Below are 17,500 nucleotides of genomic sequence, written 5' to 3' on the forward strand. Positions count from 1 at the left end.
CAGTCTAGAAAACACTAACCTTGTTACTGTCTTATACTATCATGCACTCTTCCTACTATACTAATATGTCTTTACATACTATGCACTCAACACTGCAGCACCCAAGTTTCAGCACTGTTTGATGAACATTGTTACACAGTTGTAAGAGTCGTACCCTTCCTGTTGACTTGTCGTACAGAACTTGTAAGTCGCTTTGGATAAAAGCATCAGCTAAATGACTAAATGTAAATGTAAATGTATAAATATGATTCTTCCACCAAATTGTTAATAAACGACTGAAAATGTCTTAGCAGCATCTCTACACCTTTACCCTCATTGAGATGCAAGAATCAAAATCTAGGAATAGAATAGAATAGAAATACTTTTATTATCCAGAGGGAAATTTGACACTGCAAATCGCTCAACATTAAACATTTAGACAGAACAGGTCACGAATAAGAATAACAAAACAAATCGAATTGCCTAAGATAAGAGTAGAATAAAATTGAATAAAAATGGAATAAAATATACAGTAAATAAATACAGTAAAAATATACTCAGGTCTACAGTAGGTGTAATATTGCACAGTGCTGTTTCAAAAGTAAGAGTCCAGGAAGATGGTAACTGTCACTCTGTGCTCAGTGATGCAGTGAGGCACAGTGATGCGTTGTAATGAAGGACTTCCTGTGCCATTCAGTGCTGCATTTAGGTAGTGTGAGCCTAGCACTGAACATGCTCCTCCTGTCAGCCAAGTCTGTGTATAGTGGGTGGGAGGAGTTTTCCCTGATGGCCTGGAGCTTAGCAAGGCTCCTCCTCTCCACCACCATCGCTAGGGAGTCCAGCTCCACCCCAACCACGGTACTGGCCTTCCTGACCAGCTTATCCAGCCTGTTTGTGTCCCCTGCTCTCAGTTTGCTGCCCCAGCAGGTCACAGCGTACAAGAAGGCGCCCGCCACCACCGACTCATAGAACATCCTCAACATCCTTGTACAGACATTGAAGGATCTCAGCCTTCTGAGGAAGTAGAGTCGGCTCTGGCCCTTCTTGTACAGTGCCTCTGCGTGTTTTGACCCGTTCAGTTTGTTGTCGATGTGCACACCGAGGTATTTGTACTCCTCAACCATGTCCACATCGACTCCCCTGATGGAAATGGGGGTCACAGGTGCACTCCTCCTCCTCCCCAGCTCCACCACCAGTTCCCTGGTCTTCGCCACATTTAGCTGCAGGTGGTTTTTATCGCACCATGGGACAAAGTCCACTACCAGGAATATGTCAATTGTATATTCTTTCTAGACACGACTTGCCAGTAACTACCCAGCTTTCTGTGTAGCTGAAGTTAAAGGTGCCTGGTTACCACATACTGGACCATGATAGGTTCAACCTATTAGTGACATCACACATGCAACTCAGACTTCAGGGAAGTACAGAGCAGCTCTCCCTCTCCAGGGGAAGCATGAGGAACAGATGTTTCTTCACAAACAACAATCTGTATAGTCAAAGTCACAAACAACAATCTGTATAGTCAAAGTCACAAACAACAATCTGTATAGTCAAAGTCACAAACAACAAGCTGTATAGTCAAAGTCACAAACAACAATCTGTATAGTCAAAGTCACAAACAACAATCTGTATAGTCAAAGTCACAAACAACAAGCTGTATAGTCAAAGTCACAAACAACAAGCTGTATAGTCAAAGTCACAAACAACAAGCTGTACAGTCAAAGTCACAAACAACAAGCTGTATAGTCAAAATCACAAACAACAATCTGTACAGTCAAAGTCACAAACAACAATATGTACAGTCAAAGTCACAAACAACAAGCTGTATAGTCAAAGTCACAAACAACAATATGTACAGTCAAAGTCACAAACAACAATCTGTATAGTCAAAGTCACAAACAACAATCTGTATAGTCAAAGTCACAAACAACAAGCTGTATAGTCAAAGTCACAAACAACAATATGTACAGTCAAAGTCACAAACAACAAGCTGTATAGTCAAAGTCACAAACAACAATCTGTACAGTCAAAGTCACAAACAACAATATGTACAGTCAAAGTCACAAACAACAAGCTGTATAGTCAAAGTCACAAACAACAAGCTGTATAGTCAAAGTCACAAACAACAAGCTGTATAGTCAAAGTCACAAACAACAAGCTGTATAGTCAAAGTCACAAACAACAAGCTGTATAGTCAAAGTCACAAACAACAATCTGTACAGTCAAAGTCACAAACAACAATCTGTATAGTCAAAGTCACAAACAACAAGCTGTATAGTCAAAGTCACAAACAACAATCTGTATAGTCAAAGTCACAAACAACAAGCTGTATAGTCAAAGTCACAAACAACAAGCTGTATAGTCAAAGTCACAAACAACAATCTGTATAGTCAAAGTCACAAACAACAAGCTGTATAGTCAAAGTCACAAACAACAATCTGTATAGTCAAAGTCACAAACAACAAGCTGTATAGTCAAAGTCACAAACAACAATCTGTACAGTCAAAGTCACAAACAACAATCTGTATAGTCAAAGTCACAAACAACAAGCTGTATAGTCAAAATCACAAACAACAATCTGTACAGTCAAAGTCACAAACAACAATCTGTACAGTCAAAGTCACAAACAACAAGCTGTATAGTCAAAGTTGTACCTCCAAGAGGAGTTAACCACAGGAAAACATATGTTTGAGTGGAGGGGACCTTTTTTTTTATCTGCTATATTGAATAAAGTGTGTAGCCTTTGGTCAGTCTGAAAACATCCCCAGTCTCTCCATCTTGAAGGAGGACATGGGGAGAAGGCTTCGTCTGATGTGGTCATCGGTCATTCCCTGAGTAGTGATCATGAGATGGAAATGATTTATTAAATGAATCTATATACCGTTTTTCAATCTGCTATTGATTTGTTTATTGTACCAGAGGAAGTACTCGTGTGTATAACAATGTCAACTTTGTACTGTAATGTGACACGTATATGGCGGTAAATCCATTTTAGAAAGCGTTCCTTACTGTGACATTCTTTGAGAATAGGAAACCAAACCATTCTTGTTTTATGTTACGTTTTATGACCACATTTCTTCATCCACACCAAAGACACAGCATATATCATTCATTCAACTCCTCTCCTCTCTCTCCAGTCATACAATACACAGTTATTACTTGTTTACACAGCGATTAAAATGACTGATGATTATTCTTGTTTTGTTTTCTTACTTATGTTACACGGTTAAAATAAAATCTATTCAATTCAAGGCAGTTTTGCTAGTTATACAACTGTCAAACTGACGCAAGTAAAGCGGGACAATATGTTTTTCTTCACGTTGTATCTGAACGTACTGTCAGTATCGTTCTTACCAGGGGTGGACCCCCACTGGTAGATAAAATAGAATAGAAATACTTTATTCATCCCGAGGGAAATACGGGAAAACTCTGCCAGATTCCGCTGTCTTATCGTCTCACCCCTAAATCCGGAATATCAATTATTGCCTTCCGGCCAACGTTTAGAGACCCCTGTAGCTAAAAGCAAAAAAAATAAAAAGCCTACCTCCATTCGTGCCATCAATAAATGAAGCAGGAGGAGGTAGCTTTGAGGTGGGTGAGTGGGTGGGTGGGGGGATGGTTGTAGTTGCTTATTTAGCTGTTATCATTATCTGATCTTGTGACCATGTACATGTCTGTCTATGTTCTTCTTGTTTATTGTATGTTTACTGTGTTTTGGAGTTCTGCTGTAACATGAATTGTGTTTTCTTCTTCTTCTCTCTCTCTCTCTCTCTCTCTCTCTCTCTCTCTCTCTCTCTCTCTCTCTCTCTCTCTCTCTCTCTCTCTCTCTCTCTCTCTCTCTCTCTCTCTCTCTCTCTCTCTCTCTCTCTCTCTCTCTCTCTCTCTCCACGCCCAGACGTACATCGGCTCCATCCTGGCGGCCGTCAACCCGTACCAGGCCATCGCCGACCTGTACGAGCGCCCGGCCATGGAGCTGTACAGCAGGCACCACCTGGGGGAGATCGCCCCGCACATCTACGCCGTGGCCAACGAGTGCTACCGCTCGCTGTGGAGGAGGCAGCAGAGCCAGTGTGTCCTCATCAGGTCAGTGTGTGAGGAAGAGGAGGTGAAGAAGGTCAACGTAGTCCTGTGTCGCTAGGGGGGGGGGGGGGGGGGCAAGATGGTCTATAGGGCAGTGTTGGAAAGTAACTACAGTAAGTACTTTTACTCAAGTACTGTACTTAAGTACAATTTCGAGCTACTTGCACTTTACGTGAGTATTTTCATTTTAGGGAACTTTATACTTTTACTCCACTACATTTCAAAGGAAATATTGTATTTCTTAGCTCCACTACATTTATCTGAACCCGTCAGTTACTAGTTACTTTGAAGAAAAAGATTTTGCATAGAAAACAAGAAGAAGATTATGTACTTTCACATTTGAAGCCTGTCTACTTCAAGAGGACATAATCAGAGCAGCACAACTGGACCACATACCACTTTAACATACCCTTTAATCAGAGCAGCATGGATCACATACTACTTTAACATAACTTTTAGAGGTCAATGGATCGAGGATTGAATGCTCCCAAGCACTGGAATACACAAACATTATGTAGAATGTGTACTTTTACTTTAGATACTTAAGTACATTCAATAGCAAATAATTCTCTACTTTTACTTAAGTAGAATTTGAATGGAGGACTTTTACTTTTACCAGAGTACTCATATCTGGGTATTTATACTTTTACTTAAGTAAAGGAACTGTGTACTTCTTCCACCACTGTCTATAGGGCTTGGGAAGTGGGGAGTCAGGCGCTTGCCGTCCGTTACGATGGACACCATTCGCCATCTTTGCTCGGTCACTTACATCAATTTGTGTTGAGAAATCACTAAAACAGAGGTAGGGGTGCATGAAAAGGAGGGTTAAGGTTTTCTCCAAGTATGGTCATGAGATTTTCTCTGGCTTTTCACACAACAAGACTTCGAAACCATATTTTAACCACAAGAAATGTCACCTGTCAACACACACAGTCAACCAGAAAGATCCTCTACAGGTGGCAGCTTGGTGACGTTACCTGACATTGCATTTCCCAAAAGCCCTGTAGTGGTGGTTCTCAGCATGGAGTCCGGGGACCATCAGTCCTTGAAGGAGCTCCAGGAGGCCCCAGGAAACACTGTGGCTGAGTGTACAAGAACATGACAGTGTTCCACTGTGGCTGAGTGTACAAGAACATGACAGTGTTCCACTGTGGCTGAGTGTACAAGAACATGACAGTGTTCCACTGTGGCTGAGTGTACAAGAACATGACAGTGTTCCACTGTGGCTGAGTGTACAAGAACATGACAGTGTTCCACTGTGGCTGAGTGTACAAGAACATGACAGTGTTCCACTGTGGCTGAGTGTACAAGAACATGACAGTGTTTCCACTGTGGCTGAGCGTACAAGAACATGACAGTGTTCCACTGTGGCTGAGTGTACAAGAACATGACAGTGTTTCCACTGTGGCTGAGTGTACAAGAACATGACAGTGTTCCACTGTGGCTGAGTGTACAAGAACATGACAGTGTTCCACTGTGGCTGAGTGTACAAGAACATGACAGTGTTCCACTGTGGCTGAGCGTACAAGAACATGACAGTGTTCCACTGTGGCTGAGTGTACAAGAACATGACAGTGTTCCACTGTGGCTGAGCGTACAAGAACATGACAGTGTTTCCACTGTGGCTGAGTGTACAAGAACATGACAGTGTTCCACTGTGGCTGAGCGTACAAGAACATGACAGTGTTCCACTGTGGCTGAGTGTACAAGAACATGACAGTGTTCCACTGTGGCTGAGTGTACAAGAACATGACAGTGTTCCACTGTGGCTGAGTGTACAAGAACATGACAGTGTTCCACTGTGGCTGAGCGTACAAGAACATGACAGTGTTCCACTGTGGCTGAGTGTACAAGAACATGACAGTGTTTCCACTGTGGCTGAGCGTACAAGAACATGACAGTGTTTCCACTGTGGCTGAGTGTACAAGAACATGACAGTGTTCCACTGTGGCTGAGTGTACAAGAACATGACAGTGTTCCACTGTGGCTGAGCGTACAAGAACATGACAGTGTTCCACTGTGGCTGAGCGTACAAGAACATGACAGTGTTCCACTGTGGCTGAGTGTACAAGAACATGACAGTGTTTCCACTGTGGCTGAGTGTACAAGAACATGACAGTGTTCCACTGTGGCTGAGCGTACAAGAACATGACAGTGTTCCACTGTGGCTGAGTGTACAAGAACATGACAGTGTTCCACTGTGGCTGAGTGTACAAGAACATGACAGTGTTTCCACTGTGGCTGAGTGTACAAGAACATGACAGTGTTTCCACTGTGGCTGAGTGTACAAGAACATGACAGTGTTCCACTGTGGCTGAGCGTACAAGAACATGACAGGAATGTTACGGGAATGTTGTGTGAATATTATGTGAATGTTGCGTGAATGTTACGTGAATGGTCAGAGATATCCCTAAAGCAATTGTTATAAACACATTTTCTTTCTTGTGGTGTAATTAGCTTGCTGGTAGATAATCTACAACACTCAACTTAACCTCAACACTCAACTTAACCACTTTATTGGCACAGCTCATAGATCTTGGAATTTAGAGTGGTAATTAATCATCTGAACTGGCCTTTGTAGAACTGTAGTGCTTGAATCGTATGCATTTTCAATAGCCCAACCAGGGATAATAGGGATAGGGATTACAAGTCAAGTCCCTGTGCAGTATTGGCTGACCCTCTGAGGACCACCCCCCCCCCCCCCCAGCATCCTTTCTGTCCCCACCGTCCCCCCCCCCCCCCCCATTTCCTCTTCCTCATGTCCTACCTCTTTGATTCAGGCCAGAGGACTTTCTCATGGCGTCGCGCCATTGTGTGTTCAGACAGATCAGACCCTTTATCATTTCCCCCCGCTTCAAACAGAGTTATTTTTACAGTTTTGGAACAATAATATTTTGTTATATTTGAGAAGAGGGCAGGATGCTGAAGTGTCCGTCGCTCAGCAGGAGACGTTTGTGTTCCTCTTCCCATTGTGAAGCATGTCGCAAAAGTTAGCCATGTAAACTGTGGAGACGTGATTGTGAATAGAGAGCCAAATGGCGATCAAGCGAAGGGGGAGAGGAGAGGTTAAAGGAACATGGCAACATTATGGGAAATGCACTTAACATCTTCTCCAGAGTCAGACAAGAAGATAGACACCAATTTCCTCTCTGTGTGTTTAGTAGAAAGTTATCCGGCCGCAAGCTAGTCTAGTTTAGCACAAAATGGAAGCAGATATGGACCACTAGCCTAGCTTAAACCTCCAGTAGAGTTGTTTTTGGTCAACAGCTAAGCTAGCTGGTCTGTATCCGCTTCCATTAATTTGTGCTAAGCTAGGCTAACTTGCAGCTGGATAGCTTTCTACTGAATACACTTCCCATAATGTTGGCGTGTTCCTTTAATTATTTAGTTCCTTTAGACTATGAACATAATATAATTTTTTTTGTGGTAATGTGGGCCTGAGTGTTAGTTACGGTGTGCAGGAGCTGTATAAGCCCTCCCTCCCACCCACTCAACCACCCACACGTTTTCAAAATGAAGTACCTGCAATTACAGACCCAAGTTTCCGCCATAACCCTAAGAAGAATCCAATGAAGCTGCAGGGGGGGGGGGGGGTTCAGGGAGAGGAGGGGTCGGGTGGAGAGTGGAGACGGAGTAAAGCCAGTAACATTTGTCACACATTAACGCTCAGTGTGCCATGACTTATTTTAGTCAAAGTCCCCCCGTACACAAGACGAGGGTAGCCGAGGTGGGTGTGTGTCCGCATGCTGTTTTAAAGACACTGGTGTCGTAGTCTCCCCACCATTAGCTGCCATTAGTTTACAGCCCCGCTTGATGGCCGCTGGAGGAAACCATCAGCATTGTGGGTAATGAGAGACACATGCAGGCCGGTCTGTGTGACTCGGGTTCATGGGGAAAGTAAACTGTAAATTGTAAGCAGGAGCGATTTGCACCAAACTAGATCTTTAGGCCTTGCAGATAAACAAGTCATCGACAAGTTGCATCAGGTTTTTATCTTGAAAACCATTTACTTTGTATTTTGTTTGAACTCCCAGTACCTATGCTTTTTATTCAAATATGGGGAGACTGTGAGGTTGTTTTTGTTGTGGTTAATATTCTTTTTAGCAGCTCAGTCTCTCAATCACACCTTGAATGTCTTCCAGGCGTTAGACGTCGTGATTGTACGCAGCACTGCCTCTCTCTCCGAATAGGCCTGCTGTTCAGAATGTGGAGCTCTATTGTCTCAGAGGGTAGATGCATGTGGGGAGACAATGTGCCAAGAAGGCGTGCAAAGCGAGGCTCAAACGCAAACATCTCTTCATGTTGTCGTTCTAGAGCGGCCCTGGCTGTACAATGGTACCATTCTGTGGAGGGGAAGTGAGTTAGGGTGGCATGTGTGGCGCATGTGGCCCAGGCCGAGACAAACCACCTCGATTAATGACCCTGCTCATCTGGCTCCTGAGTGAGTGAGTGAGTGAGTGAGTGAGTGAGTGAGTGAGTGAGTGAGTGAGTGAGTGAGTGAGTGAGTGAGTGAGTGAGTGAGTGAGTGAGTGAGTGAGTGAGTGAGTGAGTGAGTGAGTGAAGAATAGAATAGAAGAATAGAATAGAAATACTTTATTCATCCCGAGGGAAATTTGGCACTACAAATCACTCGCAGTAAACATTTAGGTAGACAAAAACAAAGTCACGAATAAGAATACAAATAAGCCTAAGAATAAAATACTGTCCGGGATATACATTTCCTATGTTATGTATAGGGCTGGGCGATATGGCCAAAAACGTTATCGCGATAAAATTATAAAATTATTTTCATATAACTCGATATCGATAATTATCGTCGATATAATGTCTGTCAAGTTTAATTAACTTCTTATGCCTGGCGCCGATGGACGGGCTATTAATAGACTTGTTTTGCTGCTGCGAATGTCTCGAGTTGATGTCGTCATCAGTCCGCGCACGTTAGCAGTTAGCTAGAGCAAGCGGTGTATCCCATGACAATGTACTAAATATGACCCTAAAATACTCTGTTCCAATACATTGCAACGACGTCCACCGTATACCCCACACTACTATAACAGTTACCCTCAGAATTCAAAACACACACCAACTCGGCAGGTAAACTATAAAATAGCGCCGTGCAAGCTAATTATCCTAGCCAGCCTTGTTTACTACTTGAGTCATACCTCTCTACGTATCCAGCCTTGTTTCCAAGCGGTGTATCCCATGACAATGTACTAAATATGACCATAAAATACTCTGTTCCGCCCCAATACATTGCAACGACGTCTACCGTATACCCCACACTACTATAACCGTTACCCTCAGAATTCAAAACACACACCAACTCGGCAGGTAAACTATAAAATAGCGCCGTGCAAGCTAATTATCCTAGCCAGCCTTGTTTACTACTTGAGTCATACCTCTCTACGTCTCCTTCCGCTGTTGGCCATCTCCTTCACTGATTGGTTGTTAGTGCGTGTGCTCATATCCAAGCTTGGAAAATCGATATATCGAAACTTTGCGACCACGTTTCATGTTTATTTCGAGGAAATAATTTATTGCGATAGTTATCGTTATCGTTTTATCGCCCAGTCCTAGTTATGTATATACATTCTAATATAAAATATACAGTAAAAATATACAGAAATATACAGTAAAGTGTAAAATTGTACAATGTTGGTTTAAAAATAAAAGTCCAGGGAGATGGTACTGTCACCCTGTGCTCAGTGATGCAGTGAGGCACAGTGATGCATTATAAAGTCTGATGGCTGTCGGAATGAAGGACCTGCTGTGCTGTTCAGTGCTACATCTTGAGAGTCTCAGGGGGCTTTCACACTCAGCCTTTTGTATCGAATCACCGTCCCGGAGCACGGGGGGGAGTGTTCTCACTCACCCCTTTTGGGGTGCGAAACGGCGCTGATTCGTTTCACCCCCCGCTGAACGGGATCAGCTGGCAGAGGTGGTCTCGGGTTCGGCCCCGGGAGAACGGGGGGTGTGGCTTTGCGAGCTTGTACCTTTTCACGGGCGTGGCGCCTGGTGCTGACATAACGTCATAATTTTTTTTGCCATTGCTATGTCTATACATTGTTCGAATGCATTTATTTCTATTAGACCAGTGGTGCCCAACCAGTCGGCCGTGGTCGACCAGTAGATCAATGACATGCAATATAATTGCCACAAGCGATGGGATAATGTTAGCTTCTGAACAGGCTAGTTAACTAGCGTTAGCCGTTAGCCATTGCTGTATACTATACTTTCTTGTTCGAATGCATTTATTTCTATTAGACCAGTGGTGCCCAACCAGTCGGCCGTGGTCGACCAGTAGATCGCTCAAAACGCTCAAAAGCGGACTCTACAACACCATCCATTCGTGATAAAATGGGGTGGGTTATATTGACAAGGCTTGACAACAGAGGTTCAAATATAACTTCATATTTATTGGCAATTTGTTCATTTTATATCAACATCCAGAGTCCGCAGTCGTGTTAAGACATTCCCGTTTACATTTTCGGTCGACCAGTAGATCAATGACATTCAATATAATCGATGCGAGCAATGTTACTAGTAAAAGGTTATAAAGCTAACTAGCGGTAGCCGTTAGCTTAGCGTTATTGTTAACCCTGCAAAACGATCAAAAGCGGACTCTACAACAGAGTTCCATTTGTGAGAAAAGGGGGGTGGGTTATATTGACAAGGCTTGACAACAGAGGTTCAAATATAACTTCATATTTATTAGTTATTTGTTTCTTTATATCAACATCCATTCTCCAGTCTCCGTGTTAACACTTCCTGTGTTTACATTTCGAGCGTGACATCATCGACTACGGCAAGCTTACAAGCTCAAAACGCAAACCGTAAACAAAACCCAGAGCGCACCCAGACTGAAGTGTGTACACAAACTAGAGGGGGGAGAGGGGGGGGGGGGAGTTTGCATCAGATCTCGGAACGGGCAGAACGGAACGAAATAGAAACGAATAGGGTGAGTGAGAAAAGGCCCTCAGTCTAGCACTGAACGTGCTCCTTCCGTCAGCCAAGTCTGTGGGTGGGAGGGGTTGTCCCTGGTGGCATGGAGCTTAGCAAGGCTCCTCCTCTCCGCCTCCGAGTGAGTCAGTGGGGAGGGGGGGGGGGGGGGAGTGGGTAGCCTACTGCTAGCCTCAAGACAGCTCTCTAGCTAACAAGCTGATTATGGCTATACAATTGGTAGCCCGCTGCTAGCCTCAAGGCGGCTCTTTAGTTAACAAGATGTCGTTTCTTTTCACCCCCACAGGCAAGAATGAAATTCACAGACATTTTTATTTTAAATGTCACAGTGTCTGTTGAAGACTAAATCAACGAGGCTACGGTGACCTGCGGTGGCCAGATCTTACACACTTTGACTAGTTTTAATCTGTGTAACTAAGAGGGATAGTTACACATAACAAAAGGTTGTAAATTATTTCAAAGTACTAAAATAGAGTCAAAGGAGAAAGGCCGGGACAATATGAGTCTATATTAAAACAGATGTCAAGTATCCTGGTTTTCATCGAATCATATTCAAATCGTGAATCTTACGTAATAGATCTCAAGACAGATTGTACGATTCCACTCGCTGCATTTTAAACAGAATAGAACAAGGACATGCCGCCTCGTCTTGTGTTGAGACCTGTTCTACTCCAGGTGAAATATGATCATGAGGTGAAGTTAAATTATTTTCTTGATTGTTTTTTTTTTCTTCAAATGTCAAGTCTAAGCCTGAAGCGTGAACCGATGTTTAATGATTAATGTTCCGTGACAGCCCAAGCTGGCATGTGTTACCATGGTGATTGATAAAGAATCACACAACACCTCGGGTGCATTCACCTGTCAGCTTTGACACGCATCACCCGCATGTCTGGTAACTAATGTTGACGCAGAAAATGGTTTAGTCACTCATGATGCTGTAATGATTATAGATGTCTTGGTGATAATGAGAAGAGATTAGGCCTATTGAAATGTGTTTATGAGTGTTTATAAGTCTACCAGTATGTAGGCTGTGTTGGCAGCTGATGTCTAGGGTCATATTATTTACCGATATCTCAGTTTGGTCTAACTTTTGGTAACCCTTTCTATGAAGACTGTGTCTATAGTGCAGTATAACTGAACACACATTATAAAACATAATCAAAATCCATAGTATAGTTAGAATAATTTGTTATAGCCTACCACTTCATATATTGACTTATAACTAGGGATGTCCCGATCCGATCACGTGATCGGGATCGGGGCCGATCACGTGATTTTCCGAAGATCGGGATCGGCAAAAAAGAAATCAGCATTTATTTTAATTTTAATTTGATTTATCTTTTATTTAACAAATATGACCATGTTCACGTCTTAAACTCATACTGAGGCCTTAGTTTTGGTTTTAAATTGCATATCATCATTCATTTATTTATTGTCACACAGAGCAGAAGAATTTTGCCAAAACAAACCAATAGTATCCAGCTGCAGAACGGCAGAACAGCCAAACTCTCAGACCCAAATTTAAAAAAAATAATAATTTGTTTTATCCCAATTTCTCACATTACATTCACCCTGAATGTTGACGTTATCCAGGTGAAAAGTTAACTTCATTCAAGCGAGGCATTGCAATCCTTGACATAAATCATTTGATGTATAATTAAATCAAAGGAAATGCGTTTGGGTCTGAGAGTGGCTGGTCTGCCGTTCTGCAGCTGGATACTATTGGTTTGTTTTGGCAAAATTCTTCTGCTCTGTGTGACAATAAATAAATGAATGATGATATGCAATTTAAAACCAAAACTAAGGCCTCAGTATGAGTTTAAGACGTGAACATGGTCATGTTTGTTGAATAAAAAAAATAAGTAAATTTTTTTTTTTTTTTTCTGATCGGGAAAGATCGATATCGGCAGATACTCAAATCACATGATCGGGATCGGATCGGGAGCAAAAAAACGTGATCGGGACATCCCTACTTATAACTTCAATAATATAATGTATCATAGCATGTCTGAGATGATATGGTATTATCATATCCTTAGGTCTAAAACATTATGGACATAGTAGATAAAGAGCAAAAAATAGTCACACAATTGTCCTAATACGTTAGAATCAATGAAATCATCAATCTGTAAAACATTCATTGGACTTCATCTATTAAACAAAGTACAAAATAATTATTCCACAGCTTTTGGAATATATATTATCGGACTCATTCCAAATGAGATTACAGTGAAGCCCAGTTGGTGTGCGTATTTAAGTCAATTGTATTTTTTCATGAACAGTATTTTATCAACACATACTGAAATATTGATAAATGTGGCACATTGGTGGTTGACCGTTCACAGAGCTCAATGGAGGTATGTATGCTGAAAATGTAAATATTTATCCTGCGTGAAATTATGCTTTGACATCCGGTGCTGTAACTGGCTCCTCGTGGCTCTACTCCCTTCACTTTCAATTCAGTGACTTGACTTCCAAACAGTGTTGTTGTAGTACTTTTTTCAGGACTCATGACTTCACTTGAGCACTGATGACTTGGACTTGGACTCGAGCATTGACTGCATTCAGACTCGGACGGTGCAGACGAGGACTCAGGCCATGGTTAGACTAGGTGTTTTTGTTTTTGTTTTGTTGCTGAATGAATACGTTTGCTGTCCCAGTTAAATAGAAATGCCGTTTTGGCAGGAAAACGCGTTGCCCTACTGACAACGCTGAAAAGGTGTTTTCGTTTTGGATACTCGCCAAAACTCGCCGACAACATGTCATGTAATCTGCGCAGAGCCGTTGTTGCTCAACGCCCATGCGCAGTAGATACCGACATCTGCGTGCCCTCACCAACGTCCGGTGACGACAGAGCTGTCCCAAATAGCTGCAGCTACCATGTGTTGTCAAGTCCAAGCTACAACAGTCTGCATTCCCTTAACAATTGTTTGTATTGAGCCGTATTGTATTGTACCCATTCTGCAATATGTTAAATAAAGTTTACATCCATTCATTCTGCTAGCATTAACGATTGCATGAGCAGCTGGCTAACGTGAGCTAATCAGACCCTGTTAGATCGGAGCTCCTCTTTCAATCTTAACAAGCATTAAACAAAATGGCCCAGTCATCTATTCACCTTTGTTTAATACATGAGGCGTTGTCTAATGTTATCTAGCTACTGATAGCTCCTGATATCATCAGTTTTGTGCTGGCTGGCTAACGTGAGCTAACGTTAGCTGCTAGCCACAATGCTATACTGTTCTACTGGCATATTCCATTCACGTTAGCATGTAGCTAACAACATCGGATATCTTTTTGTGAGACTACACTATCCGCTCTTGGTGGTCAATTGTGTTGATGTTAGTTTTGTTTCATCAACAAATGAGAGGCAGAACACACAGTGAATGTATCCGTTTTGTTTATTGCACTTTTATTGCACTTTCTTTGCTGAAAAATAAGTGCTACATTGGCTAAATAGCTCACGGAGGCATTTAAAGATGGTGGCTTGTTGATTTTTTTGCAGGAAGTGTATTGGCACATCCAAGGTAACTACCTCCCCGCGCATGCTCAGTGCTGAATTCGAGACGCGATCCGTTGCGGTCTGACCACGCCTCGTTTTGACAAAACGAAAGTGCTCAGATCGCAAAACAAATGTCTAACTCGGCTGTCACTACGTTGCGCTCTGGAAAGCGAAACTCATCTTGAAAATGAAACGAAAACACCCTAGGTGTAACCGACGCCTCAGACTTGTTAATTGATAAATACAGTTATTTATTTAAAAAGAAAATTGTAATAGGCCCTAATCATTTGGCATAAGATATTGTTGGCTATGTTAATGGCAAAGTAAATAAACTCCCTTTGAAACAGTGACCGCTGTGTCATTCATGTTTAATGTAGACCTTTTTTATTTGTATGTCAGCTCTTTGACTGCCAGAGTGGAGTGGACTCAACCTTGATGACTTGGACTCGGGTAATGGGGACTCGACTCGGACTCAACTCAGGCTCTTCTTTGGTGACTCGGACTTGGACTCGAACTTGAACGCTGGGGACTCAAGACGCGACTCGGACTTGAGATTTAGTGACTCGACTACAACACTGCTTCCAAATGTAGCACAAAAGAAAAATCAATACAGTTGACATTTTGAGAAAACCCACTCCCTGAATCGACTGAACTGAACGTGAAACTGAACGCAGCCCGGGGGTCGAGGTAATGGACCAGTGACCACGACGGGCTGCTCTCTGAACAAACCCCGATATGTGTGTTTAAAAAAAACCACCCCCCCACCCACCAGCACCCCCTCCTTAAGTCAGAGTAAATGTCCCATCCTGCTGCCACACTACGTGATCTGCTTCACAACAAGACCCCCCCCCCCCCCCACACACACACACACGCACACACACACACACACACACACACACACACACACACACACACACACACACACACACACACACACACACACACACACACACACACACACACACACACACACACACACACACAAACACACACAAACACACACACACACACATTTCCTCTAATAGCTCACCTTGAGCAACAAACACCATCTCAAAGCAGATCCCATACACCAGTCCTGTCTGGCTGGCATCGTAAAACATGCATCATGCCCCCCCCGCCGTCACTTAATGGAGAGGAGGGGGTGTGTGAGGAGCCATAAATTGCAATCTGGCACTTGAAGGCGAGGCAGGAAGCTTTCTCCTCGGATTTAGGTGGGATTGTGGGTAATAAGATCCAGGCGGGTCTGGCAGAAGGCGGGCTGTGGACATGGTAACCGCTGTAGAATAGGAGGAAGAGGAGGGAGCTAGCTGTGGACATGGTAACCGCTCTAGAGTAGGAGGAAGAGGAGGGAGCTAGCTGGTGCCGGTACCTAATACCAGACATCTGCTCGTTAATGCCGGCGAACGCCACTTTGCATTTCAGCCCCTGCCGATACCGCCCTGCATCAAGCGTGTGATTTTAACAGAGGACCTCCCGCTGAGGCTCAGGTTACAGATGTCAGCAGAGGTGCTTTGGAACCTGCCTATGAAGCACCATAAAATACTGGAGGAGAAAAACAACGTAAAGCGAAATGCAATCATGGGCTTTTTTTACCCAGTATAAAATAAAGAGATATGACCTTTGCATTTCATCCATCCATCCATCCATCCATCCATCCATCCATCCATCCATCCATCCATCCATCCATCCATCTATCTATCTATCTATCTATCTATCTATCTATCTATCTATCTATCTATCTATCTATCTATCTATCTATCTATCTATCTATCTATCTATCTATCTATCTATCTATCTATCTATCTATCTATCTCTCTATCTCTATCTCTATCTCTATCTCTATCTCTATCTCTATGTCTGTCTGTCTGTCTACACTCTACACTCTACACTCTACAGCAGTGGTCACCAACCCGTCGATCTTGATCGACTGGTCGATCTTTGAGACTGTCCCTGTAGATCTTTCCATGAAAATTAATTTTTTTTTTTTTTTTTTTTTTTTTTATCTTACCCTGAGAGTCCACATTACAGTTCTACTTTTGTTTTGATGTGAAAATTTTGTTTTGATGTGAAAATGATGCTTCACTTAGCACTGACTGCACTTAGCACTGACTGCACTTAGCACTGACTGAGAAAGTAAACATTACAGTTCTACTTTTGTTTTGATGTGAAAAGTGATGCTGCACTTAGCACTGACTGAGAAAGTACACATTACAGTTCTACTTTATAAAATGCTAATTGTAAATATGTTTGTCAATGTTAATAATATGAGAAAGTCCACATTACAGTTCTACTTTTGTTCTGATGTGAAAACTGATGCTGCACTTAGCACTGACTGCACTTAGCACTGACTGAGAAAGTACACATTACAGTTCTACTTTATAAAATGCTAATTGTAAATATGTTTGTCAATGTTAATAATATGAGAAAGTCCACATTACAGTTCTACTTTTGTTTTGATGTGAAAAGTGATGCTGCATAAGATGACTGCACTTAGCACTGACTGAGAAAGTACATAATAGTTCTACTTTGACGTTTTAATGTTGGACCAAAGCATTGCATGTAATTAGAATACAGGCAAATAAAAGTAATTTAGTTTAAAGTACAATCTTGGCTGTCTTTTTCTTTCAACGCTTCAATAGGTAGATCTTGCCTTCACCAAAAAAAAAAAGTGATCTTGGGCTTAAAAAGGTTGGTGACCACTGCTCTACAGTATACGGTATACCAGATATTGCTATTAAAATAATGTGCCATAAATATCCATTAAACCTTAATCAGCTAAGGCAGGCTTTCATCATAAACTTGAGAAACAAGCAAACAACATTTTGATTAAATTATAAAGCCAGTCTGATTGGGGTGTCATTATACACACTCTCCCCCTGCCAAACAGCAGTTCGTCCCTGACCTCTTGACCCCTATGGTTGTTATGAGGTCAAGCTCTAGACCTCCGCCAGCCACGTTAATTCCACAGGCATGTGGGGT

The 17,500-nt window shown here is 42.4% G+C and overlaps 1 protein-coding gene across 1 annotated transcript in view; it reads left to right on the plus strand.

Annotated features, from left to right (window-relative positions):
• myo10 (myosin X) overlaps nt 1–17,500 on the plus strand; it is a 320,882-nt gene that overhangs the window by 201,423 nt on the left and 101,959 nt on the right. The window contains 1 exon segment of the mRNA XM_084327904.1: nt 3,875–4,062. Within this exon segment, the coding sequence (XP_084184030.1) occupies nt 3,875–4,062 (188 nt within the window).

Source organism: Notolepis coatsorum, assembly GCF_963971535.1.
Source record: "Notolepis coatsorum genome assembly, chromosome: 13".
NCBI classification, from domain to species: domain Eukaryota; kingdom Metazoa; phylum Chordata; class Actinopteri; order Aulopiformes; family Paralepididae; genus Notolepis; species Notolepis coatsorum.